The sequence below is a fragment of the Megascapheus bottae genome, chromosome 28 (assembly GCF_031878675.1).
Source record: "Megascapheus bottae isolate mThoBot1 chromosome 28, mThoBot2.hap1, whole genome shotgun sequence".
In the NCBI taxonomy this organism is placed as follows: Eukaryota; Metazoa; Chordata; class Mammalia; order Rodentia; family Geomyidae; genus Megascapheus; species Megascapheus bottae.
Window position 1 is genome coordinate 237,207 of NC_143536.1, and position 16,244 is coordinate 253,450.

The 16,244-nt window shown below is 44.4% G+C and overlaps 1 protein-coding gene across 4 annotated transcripts in view; it reads left to right on the forward strand.

Annotated features, from left to right (window-relative positions):
* Positions 1-16,244, forward strand: part of Pole (DNA polymerase epsilon, catalytic subunit) — a 57,533-nt gene that overhangs the window by 2,408 nt on the left and 38,881 nt on the right. For 2 of the 4 annotated variants that reach the window (XM_090320367.1, XM_090320370.1), the window contains exons 2-15: positions 2,967-3,108; positions 3,987-4,067; positions 4,438-4,482; positions 4,614-4,706; positions 7,629-7,783; positions 9,817-9,958; positions 10,056-10,136; positions 12,431-12,538; positions 12,682-12,792; positions 13,059-13,144; positions 13,322-13,441; positions 15,242-15,374; positions 15,666-15,779; positions 16,019-16,231. In XM_090320367.1, the coding sequence (XP_090176493.1) occupies positions 2,967-3,108; positions 3,987-4,067; positions 4,438-4,482; positions 4,614-4,706; positions 7,629-7,783; positions 9,817-9,958; positions 10,056-10,136; positions 12,431-12,538; positions 12,682-12,792; positions 13,059-13,144; positions 13,322-13,441; positions 15,242-15,374; positions 15,666-15,779; positions 16,019-16,231 (1,624 nt within the window). Of the gene's footprint in view, positions 1-2,966; positions 3,109-3,986; positions 4,068-4,437; positions 4,483-4,613; positions 4,707-7,628; positions 7,784-9,816; positions 9,959-10,055; positions 10,137-12,430; positions 12,539-12,681; positions 12,793-13,058; positions 13,145-13,321; positions 13,442-15,241; positions 15,375-15,665; positions 15,780-16,018; positions 16,232-16,244 lie in introns of those variants that run through there. The other 2 variants (XM_090320368.1, XM_090320371.1) reach the window with 2 other exon arrangements.

The window sequence follows — 16,244 nt, forward strand, 5'->3', positions numbered from 1 at the left end:
GGGCCGGGAGTTTGGCCTAGCGGTAGAGTGCTTGCCTAGCATGCACGAAGACCCAGGTTCGATTCCTCAGTACCACTTGCATAGAAAAAAAAAGCTGGAAGTGGTGCTGAGAGGCTCAAGTGGTAGAGCTCTAGCCTTGAGAAAGTCCAAGGACAGGGCTCATGCCCTGAGCTCAAGCCCAGGACTGGCAAAAAAAAAAAAAAAAAAAGCAAAACTCACTTTTTGTGAGGTACAGTGTTGTACAACTGTAATCTCATCACTCGAGAGTCTGTGGCAAAGAGAGCAGCCTAGACTACCCTGTCTCAAAAGAAAAAAAAAACAAAAAACCAAGACACCTTTTAATTAGATTCTCCAGGGAGAAATTATAGTGATCCAGATTCTTCCAATGGTAATATGTGCATAGAGTTCAGTGACAAGCCAGATGCCAGTGGCTCCAACCTATAATCCTATATACTCAGGATGCTGAGATCTGAGGATTTCAGTTCAAAGCCAGTCCAGACAGAAAAGTTCCAGTGAGACTCATAGCCAGATAGCCACTCAAAAACTGTAAGTGGTGTTATGGCTCAAGTGGTAGAGCACTAGCCTTGAGCACAAAGAGGCTATGGGGAAGTGCCTAGGCCCTGAGTTCATGCCCCACAATGGACAAAAATAAAAAAGACTATAAAGTGTCACAACCAGAAAATTGACATTGATTAGATTGCTTCCAGTTTTACACAAACTTTTTATGCATGTGCAGGTGTTTACTTCTGTGCACTTTTAACACATTCGTATTTGTGGATTTACCATCAGAATCTAGCTCTTCCATGGTTCTTTGCGTATCCATAGCTATTCTTCCCTCTCCCATCCTTGACAGCTGATAATCTCTATTTCTATAATTGCATTGTTAAAATGCTATACAAGCCAGATGGTTTATGCCTATAATCCTAGCTACTCAGGAGGCCGAGATCTGAGGATTGCAGCTCAAAGCCAGCCTGGGCAGGAAAATCTGTAAGACTCTTATCTCCAATAAACTATTCAGAAAAAAACAGAAGTAGTGCTATGGCTCAAGTGGTAGAGCACTAGCCTTGAGCAAAAGGTCATGCATGGACAGTGCCCAGGCCCAAAGTTCAAGCTCTAGGATCATACCCTCCCCAGCAAAAAAAAAAAAAAAAAAAAAAGCTAGGGCTGAGAATATGGCTCACGGGTAGAGTGATTGCTTAGCATGCATAAAGCTCTTGGTTTGATTCTTCAGTACCATGTAAATAGAAAAGGCCGGATGTGGTGTTGTAGCTCAAATGTTAGTCTTGAACAGAGAGAGGCTCAGGGACAGTACCTAGGCTGTGAGTTCATGCCCCAGGACTGGCCTGCTCCCCACCCTCCCCCCCCAAAAAAGATACACACACACACACACAAATGGAATCATGGAGTATGTGAGGGGATTGGCTTTTTTTGTTGCACATAATTCCTTAGAAATTCATCCAAATTCTAGTAATTTATTTCTGAGTAGTACTCATAGATAAATGAACAAAAATCATCTTGTCTGCTGAAGAATGTTTAGGTTTGTAGCTTTTAGCTGCAGAAGTAAAGATCCTATGAATATTCATGTATGAGCTTTTGTATAAACATTAGTTTTTTTGGTTTTGGGTCTCCCCCCAGCCGCCATTGTGGGGCTTGAACGCTGGCCCTGGGTGCTGTCCCTGAGCTCTTCAGCTCAAGGCTAGCACTCTACCACTTTGAACCATAGTACTACTTCTGGTTTTCTAGTGGTTAATTGGAGATAAGAGTCTCAGGGACTTAGCAGAGCATGAGGTGGCTCATGCCTGTAATCCTAGCTACTCAGGAGGCTGAGATCTGAGGATCAAGGTTCAAAGCCAGCCCGGGCACAAAAGACTCTTATATCCAATTAACCTCTAGAAAATGGGAAGTGGGGGTTGGCTCTAGAGTAGGGCGGTAGCCTTGAGCTGTAGTGCTCAGGGATGGTACCCAGGCCTCTGGGGTAGGGCAGTAGCCTTGAGCTGAAGAGCTCAGGGACACCGCCCAGGCCAAGTTCAAACGCCCTAAACACCCCCCCCCCATACACACACCAAAAAAAGTCTCAGGGACTTCAGTGCCTGGGCTGGCTTTGTACTGTGATCCTCAGATCTCAGCCTCCTGAGTAGCTAGGATTATTGGCGTGAGCCACACTGTGTCTGGCTTGGTGGTTTTTTGGGGGTTTTTTTGTTTGTTTGTTTGTTTTTTTGTGGTTGTTGTTGGTCATGGGGCTTAACTCTGGGCCTGGGTGCTATTCTTCAGCTCAAGGCTAGCACTCTACCACTTGAGCCACAGTGCCATTTCCTGTGTCCTGGTACTTAATTAGAGGTAAGAATCACATGAACTTTTGTGCCCAGGCTGGCTTTGAACTGAAATCCTCAGATAGCATCCTCCTGAGTAGCTAGGATTACATGTGTGAGCCACTGATGCCTAGCTATAAACAATAGTTTTACTTTCTCTAGGAGTACAGGAATGATTTTGTGCATTTCTTTTTTTCTCTTTTTTTTTTTTTTTTTTTTTTTTTTGCCGGTCTTGGGGCTTGAACTCAGGGCTCCCTGTCCTTGGGCTTTCCTCAAGGCTGGCACTCTACCACTGGAGCCACAGAACCAGTTCTGGCTTTTCTAAACGTGTAGGTATCAAGGAATCGAACCCAGGTCTTCCTGCATGCTAGGCAAGCACTCTACCACTAAGCTAAACTCCCCACCTCACTGTGTATTTCTTTTAATCCCATGAGACAGCACAATTGGACCAGGATTATTGTTTTTGTTAGTGTTCTGATAAAGTTTGAAAGACCTCTCCTAACCAGATTCTCTCCATGAATCCTGAATCTCTTTTGTCAATCCCAGAGTTTCTTAGGAGTACATATGCTGTGCCATACTGGAAACAGTGGTAGCCTAAGAGTGATGAAGTAGGAGGTGTCGTGAGTGATGAGGTCTGTGTTGCTTTCTTTCACTCAGGGATGATGGCCCCTCTTCCTCAGCATCTGCGCTCAGGCGCCTGGAGAGGAGTCAGTGGACAGATAAGATGGACTCGAGGTTTGGTTTTGAGAGGCTAAAGGAGCCTGGTGAAAAGACTGGCTGGCTTATCAATATGCACCCTGTGAGTACCTGCACTCCTCGGAATGTAGTTTACATCCTTGTAGCATAGTTCTTGTCTGAAGAGCAGGTGATGGAGAAGAAGGGAACTTGTCTGACAGAGCTGGTTGTTCACACCTGTCCTTTGCTTTTTAACATAATGGAGGGCTACAGAAAATACTGTGGCAGGACTAAGATGAAGGTTGTCATATTTTTCAAGGACTATGAAGGAAAACTTCAAGTAAGTCCTCCTTGGGAACTGTTATGCAGTTCTTGTGAACAAGATTGGTGATATTTATGCAGGGACAGCATAAACAGCCAGATGCAAGGACTTTGGCTTTGAAATTCTCAATTTCACAAAGAAAAGCCCAGAAACAGGGTGCTGGTGGCTCATGTCTATAATCCTAGGTACTCAGGTGGCTAAGATCTGAGCATTGCAGTTTGAAGGCACCGTAGGCAAGAAAGTCTGTGAGACTCTCTTTCCAATAAACCACTTAGAAAAAGCTAGAAATAGCATTTTTGCTCGAGTGTTAGAGTGCTAGTCTTGAGCAATAGAAGCTTAGGGACAGTGCTCAGACCCTAAGTTGATGGGGGGAGGGCATAAAAAGTTCTTAGGTGCTGGATGTGGTGGCTCACACCTGTAATCCTAGCTACTCAGGAGGATGAGATCTGAGGATCTCGGTTCAAAGCCTGGCACTAAATAAAAAAGTCCATGAGACTCGAAAACCGAAAATTGGAAATGGTACTGTGGCTCAAATGGTAGAGTGTTAGCCTTGTGCTGAAGAGCTCAAGGAAAACGCCCAGGCCCAGAGTTCAAGTCCCATGACTGACCAAAAAAATAGAAAGAAAAAGTTCTTAGGCTTTGTAAAAGATAATATGCCCACGTTGGTGGTTTTCTTACAGACTGAGATTTTAGATGAAGATAAACGCCTAATCAGTGCTGTAGATTACTACTTTATTCAAGATGATGGTAGCAGATTTAAGGTAAGCCCCTGGGTCCCTCCCTGCCCCACAAATAAAACTGAAAGTGGTCCAAAACGACAGTGGCTCATTCTAGCTGTGTCTATCAGGAAGGGAGTGGGAGGTTCTAGTGTGTAGGCCTGTAGCCTATCTCAAACAGGGCTCCCTTAGGCTCACCAATTACATGCAAGATGCCTCAGAGAAATCAGCTCAGAAAGTTGAACACTGTTGTGTCTCTTGGGCTCTCATCCCAAGATACCTATATAGCCAGCATTCCTATGTGTCTTCTCAATAGCCTCTTGGATCAAGATTTCTCATTGGTTAATACTGTGAATATCTTGTCTCTTCCTTTTTTACTTTTCATTATATGTGGATGGGTTGATGACTCTTTCAGGTGGCCTTGCCCTATAAGCCATATTTCTACATTGCAACTAGAAAGGTAAGTCTATGTTTGTTACAATCGGATCCGATAATATGGGCCTTGTTCTGTGATGGGCTTTAGAACTGGGAAGTAGGCAATGGAAGAGTTAAGTCTTTACTAATGGGAAGTTACTTCTAATCTTGATTTAGGGTTGTGAGCGAGAAGTTTCATCCTTTCTCTCCAAGAAGTTTCAGGGTAAAATTGCCAAAATAGAAACTGTCCCCAAAGAGGACCTGGACCTGGTAAGTACTACTCAGACCTTTCATGGGCATATGAGACTGGCATGTAGCTGCTTATGGCAGGTGACATTGGAAACCAGAGAAAGTCTGGCTATTTATTTATTTATTGTCAGTTGTGTGGCTGTCCCTCAGTCTCTTTGTGCTCATGGTTAGTGCTCTACCACATGAGCCACAGTGCCACTTCTGGTTTTTGAGTGATTAATTGGAGATAAGAGTCTCAGGAAGACTTTTCTGCCCAGGCTGGCTTTGAACCACAATCCTTAGGTCTCTGCCTGCTGAGTAGCTAGGATTACAGGCCATCAGCACCTAGCTGGGTTATTTTTTTCTTTTCTTTCTTTCTTTTTTTTTTTTTTTTTTGCCAGTCCTGGGGCTAGAATTCAGGGCCTGGGCACCGCCCTTGGGCTTTCTCAAAGCTATTTATATGGTACCGAGAAATTGAACCTGGGTCTTCGTGTATGGTAGGCAAGCATTCTACCACTAGGACAAACTCTCAGCCTAGTCCGTCCTTCCTTCCTTCCTTCCTTCCTTCCTTCTTTCCTTCTTTCCTTCTTTCCTTCCTTCCTTCTCTCCTTCTCTCCCTCCCTCCTCCCTTCCTTCCTTCCTTCCTCTTCTCCCCTTTGTTTTTCTCTCTTTTTGCCACTCCTGGGGCTTGAATTCAGGGCCTGGACATTGTCCTTGAGTTTTCTCAAGGCTAGTACTCTTCCAAGCCACAGTACCACTTCTGACTTTTTCTGTGTATTTGGTAACAAAGGATCGAACCCAGGGCTTTGTGCATGATAGGCAAGCACTCTACTGCTAGGCCAAACTCCCAGCCCTATGTTTTTTTTTATTAAAGAATTTATTAACATTGATTTTTACATCATATTTCAAATGACGTGTTTAACAAACAAGTATTCAAGAAGGGAATCTCTATATATAATCACTGGCACTTAGATTTTAGAACATCATCAAAATTAGGCTAAGGGTTTGTATATCATAGATACATATTAGTCTATGTAATAAAACATTATGTCTATAGAGTCATAAGTTTTTATGTCTATGTAGTTGTGTTTATATTTCCCATACCATGTCCATAGCATTGCGTATGCAAATATTGAGTCCTTACTCTTGTACTGTTTGGATCTAATAGCCACATTAGATACCATGCGCCTTTTGTTCCTTTGGTCTTGACTTGTCTCACTCTACATGATTCGCTCTAGATTCGTCCACTTCCCTGCAAATGCCATTATCTTGTCTGTTGGCTATGTAGAATTCCATTGTATATATATACACCACATTTTCTGTATCCATTCATCTGCAGTAGGGCATCTGGATTGTTTCCATTGCCTGGCTATTGTGAATAGTGCAGAGATAAACATAGCTGTGCAGGTGTCCTTATCATATCTTGGGTTATGATGTTCAGGGTAGATGCCCAGAAATGGTATGGCAGGATCGAAGGGAAGGTCAATTTTCAGTTCTTTAAAAGACCTCCACACTGCTTTCCAGAGTGGCTAAAGTAGTTTACAATCCCACCAGCAGTGCAGTAGGGTTCCTTTTTCTCCACAACTCCGCCAGCATCTGTCATTGTCTGAGTTCAAAATCCTGGCCATTCTTGTTGGGATAAGGTGGTATCTTAGGGTTTTTTTTATTTGCATTTCTTTTATGACCATGGATGATGAACATTTTCTCATATGCGTTTCTGCCATTTTAATCTCTTCTTTTGAAAAGTCTCTCTTTAGTTCCCATGCCCATTTAGTGAATGGTTTGTTGGGTTTGGGGGGAATTAGTTTCTTGAGTTCCCTGTAGATACTGGATATTAAGCATTTGTCAGATGTATTATTGGTAAATATCTTTTCCCGGTTGGTTGGCTGTCTTTCTACTTTTGTGGCTATGCTTTTATCTGTGCAGAAACTTTTTATTTTTAGGTAGTCCCATTTATGGAGTCTCTCTCCAATCTGTTGTGACCCTGGGGTTCTATTCAGGAACCTTTTGCCTGTGCCTATGAGTTCCAGTGTCTCTCCTATTCTATCATGTAGCAGTTTCACGGTTTCCGGTCTGACATTGAGGTTTTTGATCCACTTTGAGTTAATGCTTGTGCATGGTGAAAGGCTAGGGTCAATTTTTAGTTTTCTGCATGTGGCTGCCCAGTTGTGCCAGCACCAATAATTGAATAGACTGTGTTTGTTCCACTGTGTATCTTTGGCTCCTTTGTCAAATACAATAGGTATGTGGTTCTATTTCTGGATCTTCTGTTCTATTGATCTTCTGGTCTATTTTTGTGCCAGTACCATGCTGTTTTTGTTATTATGGCTCTATAGTAGAGTTTGAAGTCTGGTATTATAATACCACCACCATCTCTCATTTGCCAGTCCTGGGCATTGAACTCAGGGCCTGAGCACTGTCCTTGGGCTTTCTCAAGGCTAGCGTCCTATCACTGGAGCCACAGCACCATTTCCAGCCTTTTTCTATATATGTGGTACCGAGGAATCAAACCCTGGTCTTCATGCATGCTAGGCAAGCACTCTTACCACTAGGCCAAACTCCAGACCCTTTTTTTGTGTCTGTCTCTGAGCTTTTTTTGCTCAAGGATGGTCCTCTACCACTTGAGCTTTTTGGTGAACAATTACAGATAAAAATCTCATGGGACTTTTCTGCTTGGACTGGCTTTGAATTTCCATCCTCAGCTCTTAGGCTCCTGGGTAGGATTATAGATATGAGACACTGGTGCCTGACTTCAGGTCCTTTATTGGATAATGGGGCAGTATGAAGGATGATGATTGTTCCCAGAGCTGTCTTCAAGGAACTCTGATGACAAGTGGCCACCAGTAGAGATAGAGGAAGTGTTTTGTGCCTGTACTGATTTGTACATGCCTACCTGCAAGTCATTACTCACCAGTGAAGTTTTGTTTCTCTTGAGCTTATGAGCAAGGTGTCTTCACTTTATAGCCAAATCACTTGGTGGGCTTGAAGAGGAATTACATCAGATTGTCCTTTCACACTGTGGAAGACCTTGTCAAAGTAAGGAAGGAGATTTCCCCTGCTGTGAGGAAAAATCGGGAGCAGGACCATGCCAGCAATGTGTATACAGCAATGCTCTCCAGGTAAAGTTCCTTCTCATAAGCAAACCACTATCTGGTTTGGAATGTCAGAATAGAGGAGGTGGGAACTCTGCAGTGAGGCTTCAGTGATTACTGGTTCTATTCAATGAAGAAACATTGAAGCAGTTACATAGAAATTTTCATATGTTCCATGTTAAATTCACAATGGCTTTCCAAGGTTACATCTTTATGTCTTAGACCTCCTTTTTCTTGTGTAGGGGGTAGGCTTACATAGGGATGAATTACGTGACAATAAAATAATATTTTAGAGGGATTCCTTCATCCTTAGTCTGTCTACAAGTTTTATTAAGTGTGAGTTTTATATAATGTATTGTCTCTAGATGTGCCAGATTTTTTTCATTGTTTTTGTCTCACAGACTGGTGCCCGGGCTAGCTTTGAACTGTGATCCTCAGATCTCAGCCTCCTGAGTAACTAGAATAAGAGGCGTGAGCCACCACATATGGCTAGGAAAGTTCTTGAGACTCAGAAAAAGCTGGAAGTGGCACTGCGGCTCAAGTGGTAGGGTACTGGCCTTGAGCAAAAAGAAGCTCAGGGACAGTGCCCAGGCCCTGAATTCAAGCCACAGGACTAGCAAAAGAAAAAAAAGAATCTTGGGGAGCTGGACATTATGGTTCATGCCTGTAATCCTAGCTACTCAAGAGGCTAAGACCTGAGAAACATGTTTAAAGCCAGCACAGGCAAGAAACTCTTATCGCTAACTAACCACCAAAAAACCCCCCTGGTGCTCAAGAGATAGAGCACCAGTCTTGGGCAAAAACCTAAGGGACAATGCCTAGACCCTTGATTCAAGTCCTGATACCAACATACAAACAAGAGTCTCTAGGATTTGAGTGTCTATGCTGGCTCTGAACTTCAATCTGCAAATCTCAAACCTCTAAGCAATGATTATAGTTATGTGCCACTGGTGCCCAGCTGCTTATTCATTTTATTTTTGCTGGTACCGAGAATTGAACTCAAGGTTTCATACTTGGAAGGTAAACCGCAAGATATTAGTTTTGTTTTGTTTTTTGTTTTTTCCAAGTCCTGGGCCTTGAACTTAGGGCCTGGGCATTGTCCCTGAACCTATTTTGCTCAAGGCTAGCACTCTGCTACTTGAGCCACAGCTCTGTTTTCAGCTTTTCTGTTTATGTGGTACTGAGGAATTGAATCCAGGGCTTCATGCATGTTGGGCAAGCACTCTACCAATAAGCCACATTCCCAGCCCAGGCTACCTTTTTTTTTTTTCCCCCCTTAGGAGTCCACTCAGTTTATAATTGAGTGGGAGAATGGTGGTGTGGATATTGCAACAAAAATTTTCTCACTTGTTACAGTAATAATTGATAATTACCAGCCATTGTATACCAAGCTGGCTTTGAAACTATCACCTTGCTTAAGTGGTATGTGCTGATTACTGTCTTCCTCATTTGCTTTTCTTTTTTGTGCCACTCCTGGAGCTTGAACTTGGGCCGGGGCACTGTCTCTAAGATTTGCTAAAGGCTAGCACTCTGCCACTTTAGTCACAGCTCCACATCTGACTTTTTGGTAGTTAAGTGGAGATAAAAGTCTCCTGGACTTCCCTGCTCTGTCTGGCTTTGAACTGTGATCCCCAGATCTCTGACTCCCAAAAGGCATCAACCACTTTCACCAGCTTTCTTCCTCATTTAATGAATGAAGTGCTATACAAGAGTGGCCCACATTTGTCAACACAGCGGAGAGTACACACAGGTTGTGTGGAACTAAATGGACTCTCATCAGTGCTGCATGGTACAGCCTCCTGAGATAACATGACAGAAGTACCCACACTTGGGTACTTACTGTCTTGACTGTTGTGCCAGGTGTAACACGTTCTCTGAATTTTCTTGTCTCTTGCACAGATTGAGTGATTGCCCAAGTCTGTTCCTTGGCAGACTACCCCATTCACTGCAACCTCCCGTTGTCCCTGGTGTTTAGTTGATGTGAATGAACTCTGGGAGAGAAAAGACCCAGTCCCCAGCAGAGCATGGTTGAGTTTGGGCTCTTTGTGTTCATTCCCCAGTGTCCTGCAAGGAGGCAGTGTAATTACTGATGAAGAGGAAGCCTCTAAGAAAATAGCTGACCAATTAGAAAACATCGTGGACATGAGAGAATATGATGTCCCCTACCACATCCGCCTTTCCATTGACCTCAAGATCCATGTGGTAAGTTCTTACCCAGGCTATACAGTGCTTACATACTCCCGGAAATAGGCTTCTCTGGATGTAGAACTCTTTAGTTACTGTGCTACATGTTCCACAGGCTCATTGGTACAACGTCAGGTACCGGGGAACTGCTTTTCCAGTGGAAATTACTCGGCGAGATGACCTCGTTGAACGACCTGTAAATACTGCTTCATATTTCCTTTATCGTACAGTTTGTTTCTTTTTCTTAAGATAATTTTTTGGAAAGAATTGTGGAGTTAGAACTTTTCTTTTTGTTCATTGTGGGAATTGGACTCTAAGCCTGGGTGTTGCCCCTGAGCTCTTCAGCTCAAGGCTACCTCACTATCACTTGAGCCACAATGCCACTTTTGGTTTTCTGGTGATTAATTGGAAATAAGACACTAACTTTAGTGTCTGGGCTGGCTTTGAGCTGCGTTCCTCAAATTTCAGCCTCCTGAGTAGCTAGCATTATAGCTGTGAGCCACTGTGCCCAGCTGAGTTAGAACTTTTTTAAAAAAAATCACTTTCTGACTTGAGAGTATAATTTCATTTTGCATCCATATGACTTTTATCCTGTGACATTAGCATTTGAGCTAAGGTGGATTTAAATGTTCCAAGAAATTTATGACTTGAGAAGTTGATAACAAATAGAAGTAATATAGTAGCTGGAAGGCCTTGATTCAGATATGGCTTTGTGATTCTGGGAAAGTTTGGGGGGGGTGTTTTGTAGGTTTTTTTTGGTCATGAAACTCGAGCTCAGGACCTGAATGCTGTCTCTGAGCTTTTCTGTTCAAGACTAACTCTCTACCATCTAGCCACAGCTACATTTCCAGTAGCTTCCCTGGGATGGCTCTGAACCATGATCCTCAGAGCTCAGCCTCCTGAGTAGCACCCACCTCGGGAAAGTCTTTGTCCTCATTTTTCTGAGAAACATTACATTTCCAATGTGAAAATGTCAGCTCTTCTGAAGTTACCTGCCAGGGCTACTATAAAGGTTAACTGAAATAGTGTTTCTTGGTGGGCTGAGGTGAAGGGTAGTAGATTTGGACTCAAGACCTTACCCTTGTTAAACAGGCACTTTACCACTTGAACTACTTTTTTTTTTTTTTTTTCCAGTCCTGGGCTTGAGCTAAGGGCCTGAGCACTGTCCTTGGACTTTTCTCAAGGCTAGAGCTCTAGCTCTTGAGCCTCAGAACCACTTCCGGCTTTTTTCTATGTATGTGGTACCAAGGAATTGAACCCGGGTCTTCGTGCGTGCTGGGCAAGCATTTTAGCCACTAGGCTAAACTCCTGGCCTTGAACTACTTTTCTATCCCTTTTTACTTTTAACTGTTTTTCCAATAGAATCTCAGGGGTTTTTCCACAGCCAACTTTAGATCATGATCCTCCTACTTGTACTTCCTTGTAGCTTGGACAATAGGCATACACTACCACACTCAGTCTATTTAAGACAGGGGTTTCATTAATTCTTTGCTCAGTCTGACATCTAACTGGTTCTGCCTCCTGAGTAGCTGGGATTAAGATTACAGATGTGCCTGACCTAGTGCAGTTCATTAAGTAGCTTTGACACTGAATGATTCTGAAAGGTGTTCTGGTTGGCAGCTCTAGCTTTCACACTGTCTTATGAAAGAACATGTTTTGTTTGTTTGTTCTTTTGCCAGTCCTGGGCCTTGAACTCAGGTCCGGAGCACTGTCCTTGGGCTTTTTTTTCCTCAAGGCTAGCACTCTACCACTTGAGCCACACACAGCACCATTTCTGACTTTTTCTATGTATGTGGTACAGGGGAATCAAAACCCAGGTCTTCGTGCATGCTAGGCAAGCACTCTACCACTAGGCTAAACTCCTGGCCGAAAGAACATATTTTTGACATAAGTCAGTAAATCTCACATATCTCTCAATTTTTCTGGAGCCTTTAAACGCACTGCTTTTCAGCCAGGCAATGGTGGCTCATGCCTGTAATTGTAGCTACTCGGGAGGTTGAGATCTGAGGATCATGCCAGTCCAGGCATAAAACCCCGTGAGACTCTTTTTTTTTTTTTTTTTTTGCCAGTCCTGGGCTTGAGCTCAGGGCCTGAGCACTGTCCTTGGACTTTCTCAAGGCTAGAGCTCTACCACTTGAGCCTCAGCACCACTTCTGGTTTTTTTCTATATGTGGTACCTAGGAATCGAACCCGGGTCTTCATGCATGCTAGGCAAGCAACTCCCGGCCCGCCCGTGAGACTCTTATCTCTAATTAGCCACCAGAAAACTGGAAGTGATGTCATGGCTTAAGGAGTAGAGCGTTAGCCTTGAGCTGAAGAGCTCAGGGATAGTGCTCCAGGCCCAGAGTTCAGGCCCCACAACCAACCAAAAAAAAAAAAAAAAAGTACTGTTTTTCACAGCCAGAGGTGGAATTAGAATGACAGTGAGTGTCCAGAGAGGAACTACCAAATCCTGCCTGGCTTTGTAGCTGCCTTCTTCCATCCCTCCAGGACCCTGTTGTATTGGCTTTTGACATTGAGACAACTAAACTACCCCTCAAGTTTCCTGATGCTGAGACAGACCAGATTATGATGATTTCCTACATGATTGATGGGCAGGTAAGCATACAAGAGAAACATAAAAGAATGTCTTCATATTGCTGTGTGGTTTCTTGTAAGAAAAGTCCCAGTGTAGTTTTTGGGAGGCTGTGGTTTGGTTGTGTTGTCTCTTACTCATTTTGTCTGCTGGTAAACTTTGCCAGGGCTACCTAATCACTAACAGGGAGATTGTTTCAGAAGATATTGAAGACTTTGAGTTCACTCCTAAGCCAGAATATGAAGGGCCCTTTTGTGTCTTCAATGAACCTGATGAGGTAAAAAAAAGCATCACTAAGGCTGCTCCAAAACTGCGATGAGATGGGAAGATGAGTGGGCATGGGGTTCTTTTGAGATTTCAGCATTGGATGAGTCAGCGCTACTGCTCAGGGGCTCTCACTTTGGGGCGCAGTCCTCTATCATAGGATGGGGTCTGCATAAGGCTAGCATGAGACTGCTTTTTCTGCATCTTGGGTGATGTTTTTGGAAGGAGGTGGGAGAGGATAAGCAGAACCTGCTGACTGCTATGATTTGTTGGGCCCAGGTCCATCTAATCCAGAGATGGTTTGAGCATGTCCAAGAGACCAAACCCACCATCATGGTCACGTACAATGGGGACTTTTTTGATTGGTAAGCCAACATCCTATATCCATGGTTAACTAGGAGGGGAGGGGAGGAGACTTCTCTGCCTAGTGACATAATGAGTTTCTCTTCTTCTGATCTGCTTCACTCCTGGGAACAGCCTCCCTATTGGAACAGAAAAAACAAATCTGTCTTCCTGGCTTTTCTCTTTTCTTTCATCCCTAGGCCATTTGTGGAAGCCAGGGCAGCAGTTCATGGCCTGAACATGTATCAGGAGATAGGCTTCCAGAAGGACAGCCAGGGGGAGTATAAGGCACCACAGTGCATCCACATGGACTGCCTCAGGTAGGTGCTCAGAGTAAGTGGTAGGTTGTTACTGAAGCCCTATGAGTAAGGTCTGAAGACTTCTAATACATCTGTCATGGGAGTGGCTTCCAAGAGACAGCTCTCTGTCACAAGAGCAGCTCTGCACAGACTAGGAATATATTGCCTCTGATAGTTGTTAGCCCTCTGCTAACTCAGCAAACACATGCTGAGTATCAGCCTGAAGGAGTAGGGAAGGCAGACCAGAAAGAAACACCAGTAGAGTGAGTTCTTAGCACTGACAAGACCAAGTCAGTTTATAGTTCCAGACTGAGGGAAAGCATAGTTCAGAGATCTGGAAAGTCAAGGTGTGGGCTCAGACCTTGTGGCTGGGAGGGCAGATATAGATATGCAAATACAGCAAACTGGCTTTAGAGGAGGCAGATTCCATCAGCAATCATGCAGCTCCCTGGAGCATTTGAAACCTTTACCATTAGTTTGGTTTCATGCTGGCATTTTAGCACTTGATTTACTGGGGAGGCCAGATGGGTAGGGCCAGCTCATAGGGTGGCAGATGGCAGTCTTGATCTGAGGTAGTAGGTAGGGAAATCAGGACTTGGGCCTATCTGATGGGAGATAGAGGCCTTGTCACTGGGTCAGTGGTGGCTGGAACATCTCTGCTGCCATTTGAAACTAGGAAGGTCAAAGAGCAGGTCTAAGATAGGAAGGGATTCAGCTACAACCGTTCTACCTCAACATGTAAGGAAGGCCCAGAAACTGTCTGTGGCTACCTGAACCTCAAGCTTGGTTAGGGTTATACCTGGGATTAAGGTCCCAGTAAAAGCCCTGGTAGTAGGTAAACTCTCAAGGTGAGAAATAAGAAGGTCAGAACAGAAGGAAGGGACTATGAGAGTGTTCTCAGAGTGAGGGAATGACCATTTGGCACAGAGGCTGTGGCTACTGGTCAGCTGCAGTCTCCAGGGGTCAGTAAATATATGTACCCTAAAGGCAGAGGGTTAGGGAGAGAGTAGAGATAAAGGTCTACTAAAGAAGGTGATCTTGGGGCCAGGAGTTTGGCCTAGTGGTAGAGTGCTTGCCTAGCATGCACGAAGACCGGGGTTCGATTCCTCCGTACCCTGCATACATAGCAAAAAGCCGGAAGCGGTGCTGAGGCTCAAGTGGTAGAGCTCTAGCCTTGAGAAAGTCCAAGGGCAGTGCTCAAGCCCTGAGCTCAAGCCCAGGACTGGCCAAAAAAAAAGAAGGTGATCTTGAGCATATCCATGCTGAAGGGTGAGTATAAGAAATCTCCCCAGGTATTTACAGAACAAAGCCTGTGGGGTGCAGAGAAGCCCTCAAATTCCTGTTGCTTGCCCTTTTATTTCTTTGCTGAGGATAGGAGATAAGATGAGGAGACCACACCAGGTGCTGGTGGCTCATACATGTAATCATAGCTACTCAAGAGACTGAGATCTGAGGATTGTAGTTGGAAGCCAGCCTTGGAGAAAAGTCCGTGAGTCTTATTGCCAATAATCTACTCAAAAGAAGTCAGAAGTGGTGCTTTGGCTCAAATGGTAGAGTGTTAGCTTTGAGCAAAAGAAGCTTAGGGACAGCTTTCTAAGGCTGAGTTCAAGCCCCAGGACCAGCACAAAAATAAAGTAATAATAATAAGATAAAAGAACCAAAAGTTTCCCTGGCATCTCTTTGTATTTTGGGCATGTCTAAGATTAGCTGATGGATGACTTTGTGAGGGGCCTGCACTATGAGGTCCTACAGGACCTGTAATCTTTCTGACTCTACTAGCCTTTGGTTGACATCATTTCTTGGCATTTATTCTCTTCCCAGGTGGGTGAAGAGAGACAGCTACCTTCCAGTGGGCAGTCATAATCTCAAGGCAGCTGCCAAGGCCAAGCTTGGCTATGACCCTGTAGAACTGGACCCTGAAGACATGTGCAGGATGGCCACAGAGCAGCCCCAGGCATGTGAGCCACATCTCATCAGCTGTTCTGTGCATCTGCAAGGTCACGGGTATCCTGACCAGAAAAGCCATGTTTCCTGGAATGTGGCTGCTAGCTTTCTGGCTTAGCCTGCTCTGCCCTGGTGGGGCTGTTTTCTCCAGAATGCATTTGTTTGTCTTGCACCTGTACTTGCTGTGAGCTTTGGCCATCTGGCAAGGCCTTGCTTCTTCTGAGCCTCTCCTTCTGTGTTTTACACTTTTCCATGGTATCTCAGGTCTTCATGATCCTGTTTTCTGGTGTTCTTTCCACAGACTTTGGCCACTTATTCAGTGTCAGATGCTGTCGCCACCTACTATCTGTACATGAAGTATGTTCATCCCTTCATATTTGCTCTTTGCACCATTATTCCCATGGAACCCGATGAGGTCAGTATGCTCTGTGCTTCACCTATCAAGTCCCTGCTTTCTTGTAGATACGCTGATGCTCAGAAGCTGGTCCCAGAAGGCTAATGGATATGTTGCATTCCTGGTATTCTTCAGGAAGGCAGGCTTTCTCTCTTTTCTCATGGCAGTCACTGTTGGATGACTTTCTGAGGATTGGACTTTGCCTGGGTGTCAGGGCTTGTGGGAAGGCACCATAGCTAGAGACAGCATCTCTCTTGCAGGTGCTTCGGAAGGGCTCTGGCACACTATGTGAGGCCTTGCTGATGGTACAGGCCTTCCACGCCAACATCATCTTCCCCAACAAGCAAGAGCAGGAGTTCAACAAGCTGACAGAGGATGGCCATGTGCTAGATGCTGAGACCTACGTTGGGGGCCATGTGGAAGCTCTGGAGTCTGGTGTCTTTCGCAGTGACATCCCCTGTCGGTTTAGAATGGTACGCCTCTCTC